We start from the raw sequence: 19,580 nt of genomic DNA, 5'->3' as shown, positions 1-19,580 counted from the left end.
AAAAGTCCCCGCCCTTAGCCCTTGAGCCGGCGGGGAGAGGGGGGTTTAAAGGTACCACTTTTCGGTTTTTCGCTTAATCCTCGGAAACTATGCGTCCTAGTGACATGACTACTATGAACCAAAAAAAGCTTATTCAATTTGCTACAGGTGAGACCGTCAAGTTTTTCTATATCTTGTATAGTTTTTGCGGCATCTGCTCTAGAAGGTCTGTAAAATTGGAAATTTTATTGTTGTCTTACATGTTCCTTTCAGGAGAAAATCGACTAAATCAACATTGAGCAAACACTATAGACATGCGGGAGCAGGTTAAGCCTAGTTCCATGGAGGGGACTGCACCGTGCGTATATTTAGACGAACCAATTAGAGCCACTTTTGACTCTTCATCATTCAAAAACTACTGTGCATTAACACTTCAAATTTGGCTCATGTATTGAGACTTGCAAGATATACATCAGCTTCAAATTTCATAAATATACCTCAAACGGTTATTTAGGTATTGACGTTCTAAAATCGATATTTAGAGCACTAAAATCTATCTATCACATGTGAAATGTTAAAATTTACTGGTTTTTTATTTGTTCCTTTGTATTTACATAACTACCTTTCTGGATGCCAAATTTGAACCTTCGAGGTCATCTGGAAGTGGTTAGAATTTGGTCTATAGGTCAGACATGTAGATTTTTGGACGTCAATATCTAAAGAACCGTTTGAGGCATATTTATGAAATTTGAAACTGATGTATATCTTGCAAGTCTCAACACATGAGCCAAATTTGAAGTGTTAATGCACAGTAGTTTTTGAGTGATGAGGAGTCAAAAGTGGCTCAAAGTGATTCGTCTAAATATACGCACGGAGTAGTCCCCTCGCTGGAACTAGGCTTAACATGCTCCCGCATGTCTAGAATGATTGCTCAATGTTGATTTAGTCGATTTTCTCCTGATGGGAACATGTAAGACAAAAATCAAATTTCCAATGTTACAGACCTTCTAGAGCAGATGCCGCGAAAACTATACAATTTATAGAAAAACTTGTCGATCTCACCTGTAGCAAATTGAATATGCTTTTTTTGGTTCAAAGTAGTCATGTCACTAGGACGCATAGTTTCCGAGGATTAAGCGAAAAACCGAAAAGTGGCACCTTTAAACCCCCCTCTCCCCGCCGGCTCAAGGGCTAAGGGCGGGGACTTTTGCTATGTTCACCTCCTAACTAGTCTAAATCAAGTCCTGAAGTCAGAAATTGTGTTCTAGAGTTTTCCATCTATAATGCTTTATTGACTGGACTACTGAGTCATGGTTTAGTCTATGATTGAAGAAGACTGCATCATTATACCGAAGTTCTATACTGCGTATAAGATTAGCTTGACAAGCTGTCGTCCATCGCATGCGAATGTTGAAACAATAATCATAAAACTTATCTCAGAACGTCTGTTTTGTTTCGACAAATCGTAAAAATACACGAAACATCATTTCATTGTTATAAATACACGTAAGTATTGGACTTTATAAAACATAGAGGCTTATAACTGTAATTCGAGATAACTCCATAGATTCTAACAAAGCGACTCCCAACAAAAGGTTGCAACATTGGAATTTATAGCGGAAATAAATTTCCCACAAGCTTACAATATTCGAGTGTAACTTGAGCAGTAAACTGATTTTTGCAGCGACATCCGAAAACAACGGCAATAACATTTGAACATTACGTGCAGCTATAAAACGGGAGACCACCGAGGGTCGGCTGTGTTCTCAGAAACTGGTTCATTCTCTTTCATTCATCATTCACTTCTACAGTAAAAGATCTCGGACTTTTGTCTAGACAAACGTAGTTATTACAAGTCGTTTATATTAGATCCTACATACCTACTTACCAACAGTTATGTAATAATAATTTATCGACATTTCCCGTGAATTTTCCAAAAATTTTTTTTAATACAAACCAGTCCTGAGCTAATAGGACTTGTATATAAGAACATCCAAGTGCACAATACCAGAACCACAATTTCAGAGATGATTCAATCGAGTATCTATTACTTAGTGATAGGCTGAGGATTTTTCTTTAAAGATTTAGACAGAGGTAGTTGGTGTTATGAAACCTACATAAAGAATACATAACTCAAATAATACAGTATTCCGCTAAAAGCCCTTTGCCAGCGAACATAAAGCTTTATCTATCCGTCAAGCATAAATCACTTGATATAAAACCAGTAGTTAGGTCGAGATGAGAAAATAATTTGTTTATATAAATTAGGCTCGGTGGCCGCGTGTGGGACGCAGTAGGCTTTCCACTTCTGAAATCTTTTTAGGACGTGGACAAGTTGTCCTAAAAGGTATTTTCAGTATCTTTTCTTGAAGTAGAGTCTTCTCAGAGGATTAGAGATAAATCTTATGTGGTGCCAATTTTATTAGTCACTCTATCTCACTAACCTTGAAATACTTGCGTGCCTAATGATTGTTACATATCTATTAGTTTTAATAGTTCGAGTATACTGAGGAGCAGAACTCTATTATATTTACTTACTTATTAGCTTACATAAAGGAAGAAAACAAACTTCGATTAAATTGAAAAATGTTTAGAAATGGGGCGAAAAGGTGAATCCTGTTTGCAATGAAACCGTTGGCAACCCTACCGGTAGGTTAGAGGCAGTCGCGTGCGCAGCCTACGCGACTTACGTAGCCATTTTTCTTTGGCTGTTGAGACGAAACAAAAGGCGTATGTTTTTTGTTTCGATTGCACATAGTTACGAAAGGAGTTAGGTACTTGGTAGAATAAAATAGGTATCAAATGCCTAAGGAGACTTTCAATATTTAAGAAAAGGGAAATATACCATCGCATCGGTAGAATCGGTAGGCTGGAGAAGAAAAAATTAGATGAAAAATAATTTATTTAATTAATTAAAACACGGTAAACTTTGTTTGGGTCGATACCTGCTCTCGTAAGTTCACAAGATTTTCAATTGTACACTTGCCTGCGACTACGTTTATGTTGTAACACATAATCTGGAGCTAGATTTAGACTGTTTGTTAGGATGCTTACTTTATCTTATAGGAAAACTTTCCTGGGGGGGTGCGTAAAAGCCTTATACGACAGATACTAAATTCAACACAAATGAATTAGTACTACATACTTAAAGCAAGTTCATTTGCAATAATTAGGTACGCTCCTACTAATTCATCGCTAAGAAAATATAATCGACTTTCAAATTACTTCGAACTTTGTAGAGATTGAGCTTAAAACTCTACTACTAGCGCCATCTAAAACTGCGATCGGAACAAAGTGCCCGCGACGGGTCCACAGAGGTTCTTCCCTCGGAGCCAGTTGGCTAGCACGAAGCGAGAGCGCGTCGATGGCACGGTCGGCAAGAAGTTGTTTCCATCCGCCTGCTCGAAGAGAAGGCCGAAGTAGCGGTGAGGGCCGGTCCCGCGAGGTGGCGTTGGCGGCTTGTAACCTGGGGAAAGTTTATGGAAAATTTACAGTAATAGGTATACTAGTATACATTCTAGTAGGTATCTATTAGCACTAGTACTTTGCCTCTAAATCGAACGGTACCAACTTAACTTTACCTCAAATGTATTTTTTTAAATGTGATAGAGCCATATAGTCCAGTAGAATTAGCTTTTAAATCGGAAATAATTCCTACAAAAGATTTTATTGTTTTAATGGCTTCATTGGTTGCCCATTAAGACTCTCCTAAGTTTTCGACTTCGACGGAGTTGTGCTTAAGTGGTGGGGGCCCCCGAAAGAGGCATTTTTTCGGTTTTCCGGTTATACCGCGTAAAGGACTTACCCTATCAAAAAGTGGTCTTCATGACGGTTGAAGGGCACTTAATCCTGCATTGAATAAGACCAAATTCATATGTTTTGGACAAACCGTTCTCGCGCTAATGTTCGGCAAAGTAGAAAATATACGTATAATTAATGACCCTCTCCACGTCCAATGGTTTGTTACCCACAGGCTTCCAAGTCTTGAAAAGGGCCACCTCAACCAGTGTAACCCTATCAAGGCTTACGAGCTTGATGCGCCTATCCTTGTTCGTCCCAGCCGTTCCTTAACTGCGGTTGCTGCACCTCTTCCTGGCACTCACCTGAACGACTCTGTGTTACCTACTGTGGCTGCCCCTCTTCCTTGTATCTTCCTGCATGACTACGTTGCCTAGCCGTATGCCTGGTCTAAGGTTCGACGCCAAAAATCAACAACAACAAGTTCATATTAAAACGCTGAAGAGTTTTTTGTTTGTTTGTTTGAACGCGCTAATCTTAAGAATTACTAGTTTAATTGAAATCATTATTTTTGTGTTGAATAGCTCATACATTGAGGAAGGCTATAGGATATATACAATCACTCTACGACTAATAGAAGCGAAGCAGTAAAGAAAAATGTTGCAAGCACGGAAAATAGTATTTAAACTATTTTCACGCGTACAAAGTTGATTTTGTGGCGTCGAACCTTGGACCAGGCATATAGCTAAGCAATGCGATCGTACAGGAGGGTACAAGGAAGAGAGGCAGCCACATTAGGTAACACAGAGTCGTTCAGGAGAGTGTCAGGAAGAGGTGCAGCAACCGCAGTTAAGGAACGGCTGGGACGAACAAGGATAAGCGAATCAAACTCGTGAGCCTTGTTAGGGTTACACTGATTAAGGCGACCCTTTACAAGGCTTGGAAGCATGTGGGTAACAAGCCATTGGACGTGGAGAGGGTCATTAATTATACGTATATTTTCTACTTTGCCGAACTTTAGCGCGAGAACGGTTTATCCAAAACATATGAATTTGGTCTTATTCAATGCAGGATTAAGTGCCCTTTAACCGTCATGAAGACCACTTTTCGATAGGGTAAGTCCTTTACGCGGTATAACCGGAAAACCGAAAAAACGCCGCTTTCGGGGGCCCCCACCACTTAAGCACAACTCCGTCGAAGTCGAAAACTTAGGAGAGTTTTAATGGGCAACCAATGAAGCCATTAAAGCAAAAAAATCTTTTGTAGGAATTATTTCCGATTTAATCAATTTTTGTGTTTAATTCTACTGGCCTAATAGGTAACTTGCTGAATAAAATTATTTAATGTTTACTTAGGTGTCTAAATAGTCCAGTAGAATTAGCTTTTAAATCGGAAATAATTCCTACAAAAGATTTTATTGTTTTAATGGCTTCATTGGTTGCCCATTAAGACTCTCCTAAGTTTTCGACTTCGACGGAGTTGTGCTTAAGTGGTGGGGGCCCCCGAGAGGGGCATTTTTTCGGTTTTCCGGTTATACCGCGTAAAGGACTTACCCTATCAAAAAGTGGTCTTCATGATGGTTGAAGGGCACTTAATCCTGCATTGAATAAGACCAAATTCATATGTTTTCGACAAACCGTTCTCGCGCTAAAGTTCGGCAAAGTAGAAAATATACGTATAATTAATTACCCTCTCCACGTCCAATGGTTTGTTACCCACAGGCTTCCAAGCCTTGTAAAGGGTCGCCTTAACCAGTGTAACTCTAACAAGGCTCACGAGTTTGATTCGCTTATCCTAGTTCGTCCCAGCCGTTCCTTAACTGCGGTTGCTGCACCTCTTCCTGGCACTCTCCTGAACGACTCTGTGTTACCTACTGTGGCTGCCCCTCTTCCTTGTATCCTCCTGCATGACTACGTTGCCTAGCCGTATGCCTGGTCTAAGGTTCGACGCCAAAAATCAACAACAACAAGTTCATATTAAAACGCTGAAGAGTTTTTTGTTTGTTTGTTTGAACGCGCTAATCTTAAGAATCACTAGTTTGATTGAAATCATTATTTTTTTGTTGAATAGCTCATATATTGAGGAAGGCTATAGGATATATACAATCACTCTACGACTAATAGAGGCGAAGCAGTAAAGAAAAATGTTGCAAGCACGGGAAATAGAATTTAAACTATTTTCACTCGTACGAAGTTGATTTTGTGGCGTCGAACCTTGGACCAGGCATATGGCTAAGCCATGAAATCGTACAGGAGGGTACAAGGAAGAGGGGCAGCTACATTAGGTAACACAGAGTCGTTCAGGAGAGTGCCAGGAAGAGGTGCAGCAACCGCAGTTAAGGAACGGCTGGGACGAACAAGGATAAGCGAATTAAACTCGTGAGCCTTGTTAGGGTTACACTGGTTAAGGCGACCCTTTACAAGGCTTGGAAGCAACAAGCCATTGGACGTGGAGAGGGTCATTAATTATACGTAAATTTTCTCCTTTGCCGAACTTTAGCGCGAGAACGGTTTGTCCAAAACATTTATGAATTTGGTCTTATTCAATGCAGGATTAAGTGCCCTTTAACCGTCATGAAGACCACTTTTCGATAGGGTAAGTCCTTTACGCGGTATAACCGGAAAACCGAAAAAACGCCCCTTTCGGGGGCCCCCACCACTTAAGCACAACTCCGTCGAAGTCGAAAACTTAGGAGAATCTTAATGGGCAACCAATGAAGCCATTAAAGCAAAAAAATCTTTTGTATGAATTATTTCCGATTTAATCAATTTTTGTGTTTAATTCTACTGGCCTAAAACTCGTGACCTACCGACGTTTACATAAGTAATAACGTACCCAATTTTATCCCAATTTGTATTTGTAATTTTTTTTATTAAACTAGAAATCTAATTTTAATTAATCTCACCTCGGTAATCAATGCCTGAAGTTTTGCTGCTGTCCTTTGATTTTAAGGCAAGCCCCTGAAAATTATTATAAGACAATAATTTAAAATCTTATTGATTCTTTCTGAAGCATAACTTTTCAAATCAAATCAAATAATTTATTGTGCATAAATTTGGGTACATTACATTTGCAGTAGTTATTGCAATAATAAAGTTAGATCGCCAAATCCTACCATTACAGGTGTATACACATTTCTCTTAAAATAAAATTAAAAAACTATTCCTTATGCTCCATAAAATCTTTCAAACTATAGAAACAATGTTTCAATAACCATAATTTAGTGAGCCTCTTAAACGAACTTAAACTTAATTCATCATCTTTAAAGCGATCAGGTAATTTATTATAGATATCTATACACATAATATAGGCATTTCGTGACACTGCAGACAGTTTTACACATGGTTTATGTAATTTGTACAAATATTGGGATCGTATTCTCCTATTAGTAGCTTCCTGTTTTTTTACAAAAAGAGACTTATGTTTAGTTACAAATAGACAAATTTCATATACATATAAACTTGGAATAGGAAGAATATTATGTTTTTGAAAGTATGGCCGACAGGAATCGGTTTTTTTAATGCCAAATATAGCTCTTATACATCGCTTTTGTATCAAGAATATGCTGTGGATATCTACAGAATTTCCCCATAGAATAATACCGTAACGAAGAATACAGTCAACGTAGCCATTGTAAGCCATGAGCGCAGATTTTACAGATACAACTCTGCTAACAACAACTACAACTCTACAACTTAATTATGAAATAGGTAAAGTTAACACTTAAGTCAGAGAAGCATTTTGCACATAAGCGAAATTCGTCTTGTATGTAGGACGTAGGTACAAGAATACAAATTAATGAACAGGAACTTAAGTACGCAGGTTATCTTTTTACTTACAGGAATGTTAGACTTCAGCAAATGCAAGTAGAACTCCCCTTCCACTTGTGGTGGCGCATCTGGATCTACTAGGATGATTGTGTAGAACTTTTTCTATAGAAAAATAGTAAAGATTACCGTCTAACCAAAGATTAGATAACATTCTAACCGAATGAATTAAAGTTGATGAATTGTATTACCGAATCAGCCAACGCGTACTGGAATAAGGGTTCTTGTATGAACACCTGCTTTGGAAGCAAGACGTCGCAGTTGTGGTCATTGACCATGGTTCCCCCCACGCTGGTCACGTTTAGACCGGTCAACCTGTCACATCCCTCCAGAAGACTCTTTACGTCCGTGACGGAACATTGTAGTGATGCCCCATTACCACAACTCAAAGAAAATATGAGGAAAATACTCGAGAGCAAAGAAAGCATTTTGCCTACGTGCGTGTGTGTAGCAAGATCAATTTAATACTAGGTACTAACGGTGAAGTCAGCTTTTTCAATTTGCCTAATGTTAGTTAAACATTGCCAGTTAACAATGGTATGACGCATTAGTTTCAAACAAACTGTTCGTAAACGAAAGCAGAAACAGAGGTACAAGTGTAGTTTGTATGTTTGGCCATTACATAACCAGTCTGCCAATTTTTATAGAGTCGATAGAATGAATGATCTATTAAAGCTTAATGGTCTAAAATTAATAGGTAAATGGGACTTGGTAATCTCTCTTTTTCACCACTGCAACTCCTGTATAGCCAGGAGCGGAGAAGAGAAATGGAATTACATAATTAAATCTGATAGTTTATTTAAAACCATATTCAAAACACTTCTCCGCTCCGCTCCGCCTTGGTGGAAACTGGGCCTAAGACTTATATACCAAAATGCAATGCACTTTATGCACTAAACCATCTGATTGGTATCTTTTTTCGAATAAGTGTGCATTTACCTTTAAAAAAATTTCAGCAAACTGAATCTGTGATATTATAAGGTGTGACTGATTATGAAGTTTTACGTCACTAATCTAAATGACAATTTCATGGTTTGTTTGCGATTCCCTTAAAGTTCCAAAATACTGGACTGTCCTGTCGATGACATTGACAGTGGGGCGCCACCGTCAATACCGGATCGCTGGTTCAGATTTTTGCCATGTTGGAAACCATATAGTTGAACGATGGTAGCGCCCCCCTGTCATTGAGTTTGGTGGGACAGTTCAGCGTGGGTCATCTATACATATGAGATCATTCTGAACAACATCCTAATTTCTAATATCCACAGAAACCTTCCTACAGGAAAAAATAACCTTGTTTAAATTTGAAATGCAAAGCAGAAGTCGTGCTGAACTTAAATTAGGTATACCACAACTGAGTGCAGAAGACATGATGTTAGAAATCAACGAGAGAATAAGGTGTGCTCGACTGTGGTGCCAAAAATATTGGCAAATGCTGTGTGACCCGGACCTGCATTGTCAAGCCAAGTTCCAACTCTACAAGTTTTTTGTCAGACCTATCCTTACATACGGATGTGAAGTGTGGGCTCTAGATGACCGATCGTCGAAGAAGTTGCTTCGCTTTGAATGTGCTACTCTTTTAGAAATATACAAGTCAAAGTACCCACACAGACACCCTAAAAGGTTGCGACCCAATATGAGAGCCGTTTATAAAAGGTACAGGGATACGGATATTGTGGACCATGTTCGTCATGAGAGACTATCTTGGAAGAGCTTGCTAAGAATAGAAGAACGAGCGCTGGGAAGGCGTTCTAAGAAATGTCGTAAGCGTGTCCACTGGTGGGATAAACCACCACCTACATCAAATACCGCACGCGACGAGTCTATTGCAAGCAGAACTAAAAATCATTCTTTGACAATACGAGAATCAAGTGACGAGTTAAGCTTCACAGTTCAGAATACTCGTGAAGCGCCTAGTTGAACTAAATATTGAAATAAGTATTTGGCTAAGGTTAAACCTAATCCACCACACCCCAATAGTTCAATTGTGAACATAAGTAATCGCTGTGTGATGTCGTGGAGTTAGAATAATTAAGATTAAATAAAAGATCAATAAAATGATACCATTGCAGTTTCAAGGCTTTTTATTTTGGGCTTTAATCGCTAACCGGTGGCTTCTACGGACGGTATCGATTGTTGTTTCACTTCCTGGATTATCAGCTTTAATCAGTCTTCGACTTTTAGATGTGTTGCACAAACTTGCCTTTGAAAAGTATGAAGATGGATCATCAGCATCGAAAATCGTATGAAACTTTCGCCGGATACTCGTTATTCCAGAACCAGTGGTCCTCCGCCATCGGATATCTTGTAGCTTCATGTAGCTTACTACATCAATATCCGTATATTTTCGATAGAGATTTTTCTCGTTAGAATTACCAAATATCTGTCGAAGAGCCTTAATTTCAAGAACCTTGAGCTGCGAAGGTTGTTCTTCAAACCAACCGTACATTAGAATCGGACGTAAAAATATTTTATAAGCCAAAATTTTTTTAGCAATTGACATCTCAGTAGATTTGAGTATTTCTTGACTTTTCTTGTACCAGGCGCGAGAAAATCTTTGCTTAGACATGTCCAAAAAATACTTTGGAATTAATTATTTTCTTCAAATTATTTCAGTGAATAGCGTAATCAAGCGTAAACACTTTTTTTTTTCGAAAAAAAAAATATAATTAATTGTCCATGCCATGACAAGATAATTATTTAAAAAGGTTGCAATATGTTACAAGAAGAATTTATTTAGTTGTATTCAAAGTTTCATACATCGCTGTCATAGAGGTCGCCCATCATCGGAAAATTTAAAATAACTTTGAGAAATGGTCTAATGTCTTAAAATTAAAAATTTACCAGACGAGCTTAAAATATAGTGGATAAGCCATATTATAAGGATTTTATAACGCAAAAGATCAATTAAAATTGTTCATTTATCGTATCGTATACTAGACGTGTGACTTACATGGTACGATAATAATACGATTATTATGATCGCGGGGTCAACTCTAGCATAAAAAAGTTGACTGACATTGACAGCTATGACGGCTATATAAAAAATAATATAATTTTTCTTCTCTTTCTTGCGCAAAACAATCACAGCTGATTTCAACAAAACATTCGTTTTCATAGAAGAAATTTTAATTGTTTGCAGTATTTTCAATGGAATCCCATCCTTTAAATCTGGTAAATGTGTTAACATTTTGCGTCTTCTTTGAAGGAAGTCCTATGTTCTCGTTTATAATTTGACGTGGTTTTCAGGCACACCAACAACATCGTCGTGCTGAAGCCCACATAATAAATTACAGATACGATGAAGCTATGCAGTGTCACCATAATGCGGCTGAATTGCTTTTGGATGCCATGAAGTCTACCACTTCTTCGGGAGCTTTAGAATCCATCACACTTCAACACAGCTACCATCTGAAACAAAAGGATCTAATCAAGAGTAAAAAAGAACAATATGCTAGAGTCAAGAAAGCCTTAGAAAACATTAAAAATTTAGGTAAAGATCCTTTCTACAATTTACAAGCTAATGATAATGCTAAAGTGCAAGTAGCAATATACAGGACTATAAATGAAACAGATTCACTGTTGCAAATGCTGTCAACAAAGAAAGCAAATGAACCAGTAGCAAAAGACACGGCCATTAAAGATGTTGTAGATGGAAGAAAGAAAGAAAAAACTCCACAAACAGTTGTGGAAGAATTACAGACATTGAGCCAAAATCTGCATTCTCTTGTGGAACAACTGGTATTGCAAGTAGAAGTGCTGAAAGATGAAAATACAACTTTGAAAGAAAAGGTGAATTATTTAGAAAAAGAAAGAACTAGATACTTAAATTTGCCTTCATCATATGAAATAAGCCATAGAAACAGTGTAAACACAACGGGAGATGGTTATAGTGTAGATTTAGCCCAGAAGTTACCTGTTATTACTGAAATGAGTAAACCAATTAGCAACAGGCCTACCCAATAGCCTCATTTTGATCTGAATGCACTAAGAAATGACTAATTATAATTTCAATTGTGTACAATGACTGTGTACAATCCTGTTATAGCAACAATAGAAGAATTTTAATAGACATTGTATATTTTTTGCATCTCTAGTTTGTTTTTATATCACTCGTCTGTCAGTTTTGATGTGCTATAAGTGCTGGTTTATTATTGATTTCCCATGATGTATATTTTAATATTAATGTAAATAAAATATGATTTCATAGCAAGATCCTTATTTATGCAATCTTAATAATATAAATGTTTTAATTATGTATGTGTGACAAATGCAAACGTTGTAAAGCCTAAATAAATGATGTAAATGATTTCTATTCTATTCTAAAAATGAATAGTTCACATACAGACATGAGGAATTTTCATTAATTAATTTTATTATTTTTTGATGAAAGGAATGCTGTAGAAAATAACAAACAGACTGATTTATTTATAGATATGTATTGCATATTGGTCTTACACAAAAATAAAATCTTACTCTTGTTTTACATGTAAAAATAAACTTCCCAGTTCATCACTAGGAATAACTATTCTTACACCTAGAAGAATTCTATACATTAACGAACAAGAACTAATAACACTTGTAATATTTTTGGTAACATAGAATATCATATTATTACATCAAATCAGATGCTACCAGTACTATTAATTATTATTATTGTTAGAACATTAATGTACATACACAATTTAGTCATCGTCCATTTATTGAAAAACTCAGATCTTTTGATTGTGTAATCTAAAAGCTCATTTTTATTAAAGATTAATGAAATGAAACATAAGTCTTATAACACAATTCACACTCAAATAAACTCAAGACCTACAATTAAAACCTATCACAATAATGGAGGAAATGTCTAAATTATTCCAACTGTGGAAAATATTTTAAGATTCAATTTTATTCATCCCCCATAATGATGGGTTTTCAGGTTATTATACTATTAACATTATAAAAAAGGAAAATAAAAGCTAAAATAGAAATGTAATACATAAATAGCACCTCATTATTATAGCTTTACTTCTGTTTGATAAAATCTCAAGTAGATCTATAATAACATTAGGAAGTTGAATTCAATCAAAACTTGTCTTATGGTGAAGGATAAATAGACAGTACATACCTCCCTACCAAATAAAAGTACTTATTTTTGTTGTTAAACACTGTTGTTGTTCAACTACTTTCAGGTTATTTGGTTATTAATATTATTCTAAATTTTACCTTTTGGAAAGTTTATTATTCTTTCTATATTGCCTACACACTTTATTATATTTCATACACATATTGATAAAATGCAGTAAGTATATTTTACTATTAAGTTATATTGGGAAATGAACGATGAACTTCCGTCTTTCTATCTGTTGGAATTAAAATAATTACGCTATAACATTAAATTTTGAACATTTTGGAGAAGGCATAGTTTTATATAAATAAGTATAAACTACCTACAGAAATAAATCTTAATCTAGGGTGCAAATTACAGTCTTGATGGGTCCAATTATTTGAAGTAGAATAACATTCTATACTTGAAGTCTTAATGTGATGCTTTAATCATTTATTTAGGCATTATCACTCTACATTATTTACAACATTACCTAAGGGTAATTATGTTTACCTTTAGGTACTCCTGTACATATTCAAGGGTTGATTTTCTGACCCAAATTCTATTTCAAATAATGAATCCAATCTAGACAATTATATTAGTCGAAACAAATTTTATAGTAAATGTTTAAGCATCATGAGAAACACGATACGATTAGGCACTAAAATGGCAAATCACAAAGTGAACAGTTGTCATTAATGTAATCATCTCACAACCACAATATACATAGAACAAATTATTTCGATTTTATCAAGACTCACAATTTTCTACTGTTAGGTTTCTTTTAACAAGTATATTTGGCTATTTCGTATTATGTTAACTACTATATTATTATGTTAGCTAACTTTTAGTTAGTGGCTAATTTCCAGTTTACAGTCAATGCATGACGAAACTAGCCCAAGGGTTTAACTACATACATAAAATATCAATACCATGCACCACCCAGTTATTTTGCCTGGTCAAACATACCTCAGCGACAAAGAATGATTTATAGCAAGATATTTTTAAGTGGGCAGAAGACACTTAGGATTAGTGTTAATTTAGTGAAAATGATTTAAGAGAACAAATAACAATCTCAACCATGTTAGCCTACAACATTACAATCCCCATGGCTACCATCACAAGCCTTAAAATAAAATAAAAATTAAGAAAATGATAAGGAGATCGTTAAATATAGAAAGTATGATTTCAAAATGTTGAGAGTGAGTAGAAAAAGTTTCATGGTGTATATGGGGGTGGTGGTGGTAACACAGATAGATCATCAAAAGGGAAGTATTGTTGTGTCCCTAAAGTAGGTGGGGCGTAGTTTGTATGAATTGTAGGTATATAATCTGCGTTGGGGGTGTAAGGGGGAAGAGTCGGGACTGCAGGGGTGGGGCCAACGGTGTGGGCATCTAAACCGTCCCAGTCTTCCATAAGATTTCGTGTTAGGACATCTTCATCGTTTGACAACGGAGCACCCCACAGATTTGCAGCCGATGCTAACAGAGCTAATGTTCCTGAAAAAATTATATTTTATGTTAATAATATTGGAAGGAAAGGGAATATACTTAATATAGTTATAATCATAAGAAATTTTTATTTGTTTAAATATTACTATTCAATAAAAGTGCTTTTTTCCTGCGATGTGGATTTCGGAACGCGTCGCATTTGGTCCGTATGTGGACCCGCATTTCATTGTTTCATACATTCATACATATATTTCCTATTCGCAATGTGCGTGCGTATAAGGGAAAACATACAAAAATTCGCATCACAGGAAAAAGGCGTATAAAAAGGTATTTTACTGACCTGCTCCAGTTATAGTATAAAAGCCATATTCATAATCCACTTGTATTGTATTATGATCCGTGTTGTTTTCATTCCCTAACACAACAGTTGTGTAGTAGCACACTCCTACTATTGCGATGACCCAGAAGACACACATAATGCTAGGGACTGCGTTTCTCCGCAGAGTCTTTATGGCTCTGATTTCCAAACTTGTGATGTTAATAACAATGCCAACAAAAGAGCAAAGTAGCACCATAAAACAGAGTAAAATTAGTATTCTCATTAAAGTGATTATCTCTGGTGTACTGCACGGAGGCAAACCTGAAATTGTAAATACATTTCATCTGAATTATACAAGTTACAGTATGCTAAAGCCCATTCTTGAAAAGCTTTTTCGTTTTTACAAATTACAAATACAAATTCCAAGAAAAGTGTTCAATGAGGATCAGTACTGTTGTAGAAAATTCAATAAAACTAGTATCTACGTTAATCTATAAAACATAAGAAAGATATATCTTTTTGAATTATCCAAATCGGACCATTACTTACGAAGATATTAAGTAATAAACATAGGCCGTTTTTGCCGCTAAAAGTCAACGTACGCAGGGCCGCGTGACGTCACTGTATCCGAATCGAGCGCAGCCGGCGTACTATTGGGATGGAAAATATTTTTTTCCAGCTAAACTATCAGTTTTAGAAAAAAACTTTTAATAACATTTATTCATCAAAATAAAGTAAACTATCGACCAGTAATTTTTAAAAATAAAAATTGTGAAAAATAAGTATCGCTATGTCCAAAAACCACATTTTCATAGGATTCGATGCAATGCGGAGACGCGGTTGGGGTGAGTGTAACTTAATGATTGTTTGTATTGAACATAATAATACATAATATGATGCTAATAATACCCAGTTTCTGGCCTGGGAGGGGGGGATAAGTCATACCCAGCTTATAGCCTGGGGGGAGGGGCAAGCCTTACCCATCTTCTGGCCTTGGTGGGAGGGGGGGAGAGGCAAGTCATACCCAGTTTCTGGCCTGGGGGGGAGGGGGGTAAGTCATACCTAGCTTATGCTTATGGACTGGGGGAAGGGGCTAGCCTTACCCAGCTTCTGGCCTGGGGGAGGGGGGGTCAGGTCATAATCAGTTTCTATGGGCTGGGGGGAGGGGCTAGCCTTACCCAGCTTCTGGCCTGGGGGGAGGGGGGGGGGGGGGTCAAGTCATACCCATTTTCTGGCATTTCTGGCATGGGGGGCGGGGTGTCATACCCAGCTTCTGGCCGAAGGGGAGTCATATCCAGCTTATGCTTATGGCCTGGGGGGAGGGGCAAGCCTTACCCAGCTTCTGGCCTGGGGGGAGGGGGAGGGGTCAAGTCATACCCAGTTTCGGGCCTGGGGGGGGGGGTAAATAGTAAAGAGGATTTAGGACGCTATTTGGATCAAATATGTAATTGCTCAATAATGAATAATAAATAAAATAAAATAATAAAATCATACCCAACTTCTGGCCGAGGGGGAAGTCATGCCCAGCTTATGACCTGGGGAGTGGAGGGGGGCGGGGGAGTCATACCCAGCTTCTAGGCTAAGATTAAATAGATTTCCAGGAGGGAGCAGCTGTCCTTTCCTGCAGCAGCTGGCCCGCCCATGGGAACGGCGAATAGATAGGTAGGTACGTAGGTTTAACTCAGAAAAACTAAATAACAGGTAGGTATTGCGTGTACATCGAAATGATCTTCATAGCAATGTCTTGTAGCCTAGGCAGAGTGTATCTGCCTCAGCTATACCTTATTGTTAGAAGTAAATAAATTAATACTTAATATACATTTTTATATTTTACTTGGAAGAAGATATGACTCTAACAACACTTATGAACACTTTATTTGAATAAATCGCCAAATATACCACCGCGGAGACCCCAATCGCGTCTCTGCGTTCCATTGAATCGTATGACCGTATGGATTTTTTGCGTTATTTTTCACAATTTCTATTTTAAAAAATTACCTATCGATAGCTTGCTTTATTCTGATGAATAAATGTCATTACAAGTTTTTCTCTAAAACTGATAGTTTGGCTAGAAAAAAATATTTTCTATCCACGCAGTACGCCGGCAGCGTTCGGATCGGATATAGTGACGTCATCGTCCCCGCGCCGGGCGGTCAGTGAACTTTTTTAGTAATTTGGCCATAACTTCGTCAATTTTTGTCGTAGAACAAAAATTTTTGGACTGTGTATTAAGGATTTCTTAGCCCTATAAATCTGCATTCACAGCTAAAAATCGAAATGATCCTCATTAATGCAAACTAGCTTGCATGTATAAAATATCATTAATGTTTCCCTATTCCTAAATATATCTAAATAAATTAATAAATACAACAAAATTTTCATATAAGATTATCACTCCACCATATTTTACAACAAAACTTTTTATAACGGTAATTAAGATATTTACACTCCCAACGTTCCCGTGGAGTCATAATTTTATAGTAAAAATAGCAACATAATAGTTCAAAATTTTCATGTTGAGAAGTGTATTGAATAGCACTTACCATTGAAATCATTTTTCATTGGATCAAATATAGAGCTTTGGTGAATGCTTATATCATCATCTTCATCATCATCATCGTCAAATGTGAAGAACTGAACAAGGGACAAACTCTGAGAGCAGTGTAAGCCCTTGATCCTGAACCAACTAGGCTGCACTAGAGCAGCACAAGTCAGAATAAATGTTGCCACATTGAAGAAAGCAGCTATTTTATTGAGTTCTTTGTCTTTAAAGGGAAAGGATATTTTGAAACCTGAAACAAATACATACATTAATATAGGTAACTCATAATTAATTACTTTCTTCTATTTCTTTTTCCTTACATAATCTTATCCAAAGATTAAAATAACTTAGGATATTCATTTCAACAGAGCCCAAAGGTTTTGAGATTAATCTGGGAAATATTTTTAAGTTACATATTTTGATTTGATCCTAAATAGTAGTAGTACATTTACATTATGAATCAGTTGCCTAAATTTAACATTCCATAGTTTGTAATCAAGGTATACTTAATAGGTATTTCAATAATTAGCTAATGGCATAGACAAGGTCTAGCTTAATGTTATTAAACCATGGTAATGGCAAATAATCTTGCCTAATAGGCTAGTATTATATCATGGCACTAAGTTCAATTTACTTAAATCTTTGATCAAAGAGCATGATGCTAAGTAGTTACATGTATAGGGTATCTTCAGGGGGGGTCATTTGGTTTAAGAATACATTAGTTCATGTACTATTAATACTATGTTCTAGGCAATTGAGGATACTAGGACTGCGCCATAGGTTTCAACACATCCACGGAATATACAGGAATATAGCTGTATATGTAGTAGGTTCAGAGAACTAAGGTCACCAATGTTACTAAGTAGGTACTGCATTACCTTTTAACTAACATAGTTTGCTGCTTTGAAAATACTTACAATTGGAAGACGTACACAAATAGTTCTTTTTAATTGCTTTTGTAATGCAAAACTTCCATACTATGTAACACTAATTCGCTGTTTCCCTATTATTGACGATTTGACATTAACAAGTAGGAGGATGTCTTACCTCTGATCCAAGTTAGGCAGCCCATTATGATCAGATGTTCATTGAAATCAAAAATATACTTAAGAACTTAATCACTATGAACTAAGTTAAAGCAACAAAACAAAACTTTTGGTCGCAACGCAAAAACGTATCATCCACACACCACAACAATTTTATTTTAGCAAACAAACGTCAAATTTAATTTGACGATTTTGACGGCTTTGTACTATTGTTGACATGTGGTGTCACATGAAATCATCTATTTCACTCGCACTCGCGCTATAATATATTTTTCGCCTACTCTAACCGCTATCACTAGCGCCGCTACGGATAACGTGTGAACTATACGTTTCATTAAACGCAGAGATGATTTGCCAAAATTATTTTGTTAAAGCTACTATGTTGATATCATGTTGCAAGAGATGGCGCTGCCAGAAAACGCGCCCACAGCCCTCTATAAAAAGTTCTTGGCGGGAAAGTGAACAGTCATGTTTGGCAGTATAATATTTTGTAAGCGATTTGCCGAATAATTGTAAAATGATAGAGGAACTGTATGAAATGGTTTTCCTAAACCTTTTTAACCCTTATTCAAATAAAGGTAGATATATTACCACTTTGTTTACTTTTAAAAAAGGATCCTAATTTTCGATATGGTAATACTTAAAGATATCTTGGTCACTTATTTATATTTTTAAATATATTTTTTTTACATATCTATGCCATTTTACAACTTTTCAACGTCATTTGTCACTGTCAGGTAATGTCAAAGTCAACCAAACGGTTTTGGTGTGAAAAATTTCAAGTTTTTAGCGCGCGTTTTTGGTATTTTTGAAACTTTGTTCAACGAAAATTCTGATATGTGTTTTTTGGATTCAGATTCCTAAACTATAACATTTATTGTATAATCTCACTTATAGGCAACGTCTGCAATTGATTTATTCATATAATTTAGACATTTTAAAGAAGTGGTAAATAGTTTACCATTGTCCGATCCCGTCTTGACAAAAGTTTGATGATATATAAAAAAAACTGTTGTTTTTTGTATGTGCACAAATAAAACTAAATAAACATTTGGAGAAATTTTAAGTTATTTTGATAACTATTTACGTAACGTTTTGACGTTACGTAATTAGTGAATTGTTAGTTTCAGACTCAAGGTAAGCATCCTAAGTGTAAGCATAATAAGTAATATTTTTTTTTTTTTTATAAAAACAATAAATTTATTTCATTCCCAAAATATTTAATAAAATATAGGTAGAACCAAGAGGAAGTCACTAGTCAAGAACCAAAAATAAACCAAAACGGACAATGGTAACTATTTTACCACCAACATTTAATAATAAATTTGTAGTCATGAATGGATAATGGTAAATTATTTACCACCCAAAAAACTAACCCTTCCCCTATTTTTTTATAAATTTTGATCAAAAATATGAAATAAGTGACCCACAATTACCCAAAATCCACTTCAACTTTGTAAAAAAAATGCATACCAGCTCGCGTATGAATAAGGGTTAAATTTTATTATCTTTGTAATAGGCGATCCATAGGTGTATTTGTGTACAGTCTACATAATTTTATAAAAGCTTTATTTATCTTGATCCTC

General features: G+C 36.2%; 3 protein-coding genes across 3 annotated transcripts; 1 reads left to right on the top strand and 2 right to left on the bottom strand.

Moving 5' to 3' along the window:
* Positions 1-3,223: 3,223 nt before the first annotated feature.
* LOC135075878 (phosphatidylethanolamine-binding protein 1-like) lies at positions 3,224-7,999 on the bottom strand. The gene is made up of 4 exons (XM_063970335.1): positions 7,736-7,999; positions 7,557-7,649; positions 6,623-6,677; positions 3,224-3,445 (listed from the first exon to the last, which is right to left on the bottom strand). The coding sequence occupies exons 1-4, from the start codon at positions 7,970-7,972 to the stop codon at positions 3,252-3,254; spliced, it is 579 nt and encodes a 192-aa protein (XP_063826405.1). The 5' UTR covers positions 7,973-7,999; the 3' UTR covers positions 3,224-3,251.
* Positions 8,000-10,597: 2,598 nt separating this feature from the next.
* On the top strand, positions 10,598-11,759 carry LOC135076203 (nuclear receptor-binding factor 2). The gene is made up of 2 exons (XM_063970680.1): positions 10,598-10,718; positions 10,794-11,759. Exons 1-2 carry the CDS (start codon positions 10,695-10,697, stop codon positions 11,508-11,510), a joined length of 741 nt encoding a protein of 246 aa, XP_063826750.1. The 5' UTR covers positions 10,598-10,694; the 3' UTR covers positions 11,511-11,759.
* A 208-nt stretch (positions 11,760-11,967) lies between these two features.
* LOC135076202 (transmembrane protein 127-like) lies at positions 11,968-18,184 on the bottom strand. Its single transcript, XM_063970679.1, has 4 exons — positions 17,996-18,184; positions 16,950-17,198; positions 14,428-14,727; positions 11,968-14,135 (listed from the first exon to the last, which is right to left on the bottom strand). The coding sequence occupies exons 1-4, from the start codon at positions 18,018-18,020 to the stop codon at positions 13,855-13,857; spliced, it is 855 nt and encodes a 284-aa protein (XP_063826749.1). The 5' UTR covers positions 18,021-18,184; the 3' UTR covers positions 11,968-13,854.
* Between the last annotated feature and the right edge of the window lie 1,396 nt (positions 18,185-19,580).

Source organism: Ostrinia nubilalis, chromosome 11, assembly GCF_963855985.1.
Source record: "Ostrinia nubilalis chromosome 11, ilOstNubi1.1, whole genome shotgun sequence".
Classification (NCBI taxonomy): domain Eukaryota; kingdom Metazoa; phylum Arthropoda; class Insecta; order Lepidoptera; family Crambidae; genus Ostrinia; species Ostrinia nubilalis.
This window is presented reverse-complemented; position numbering and strand designations above follow the sequence as displayed.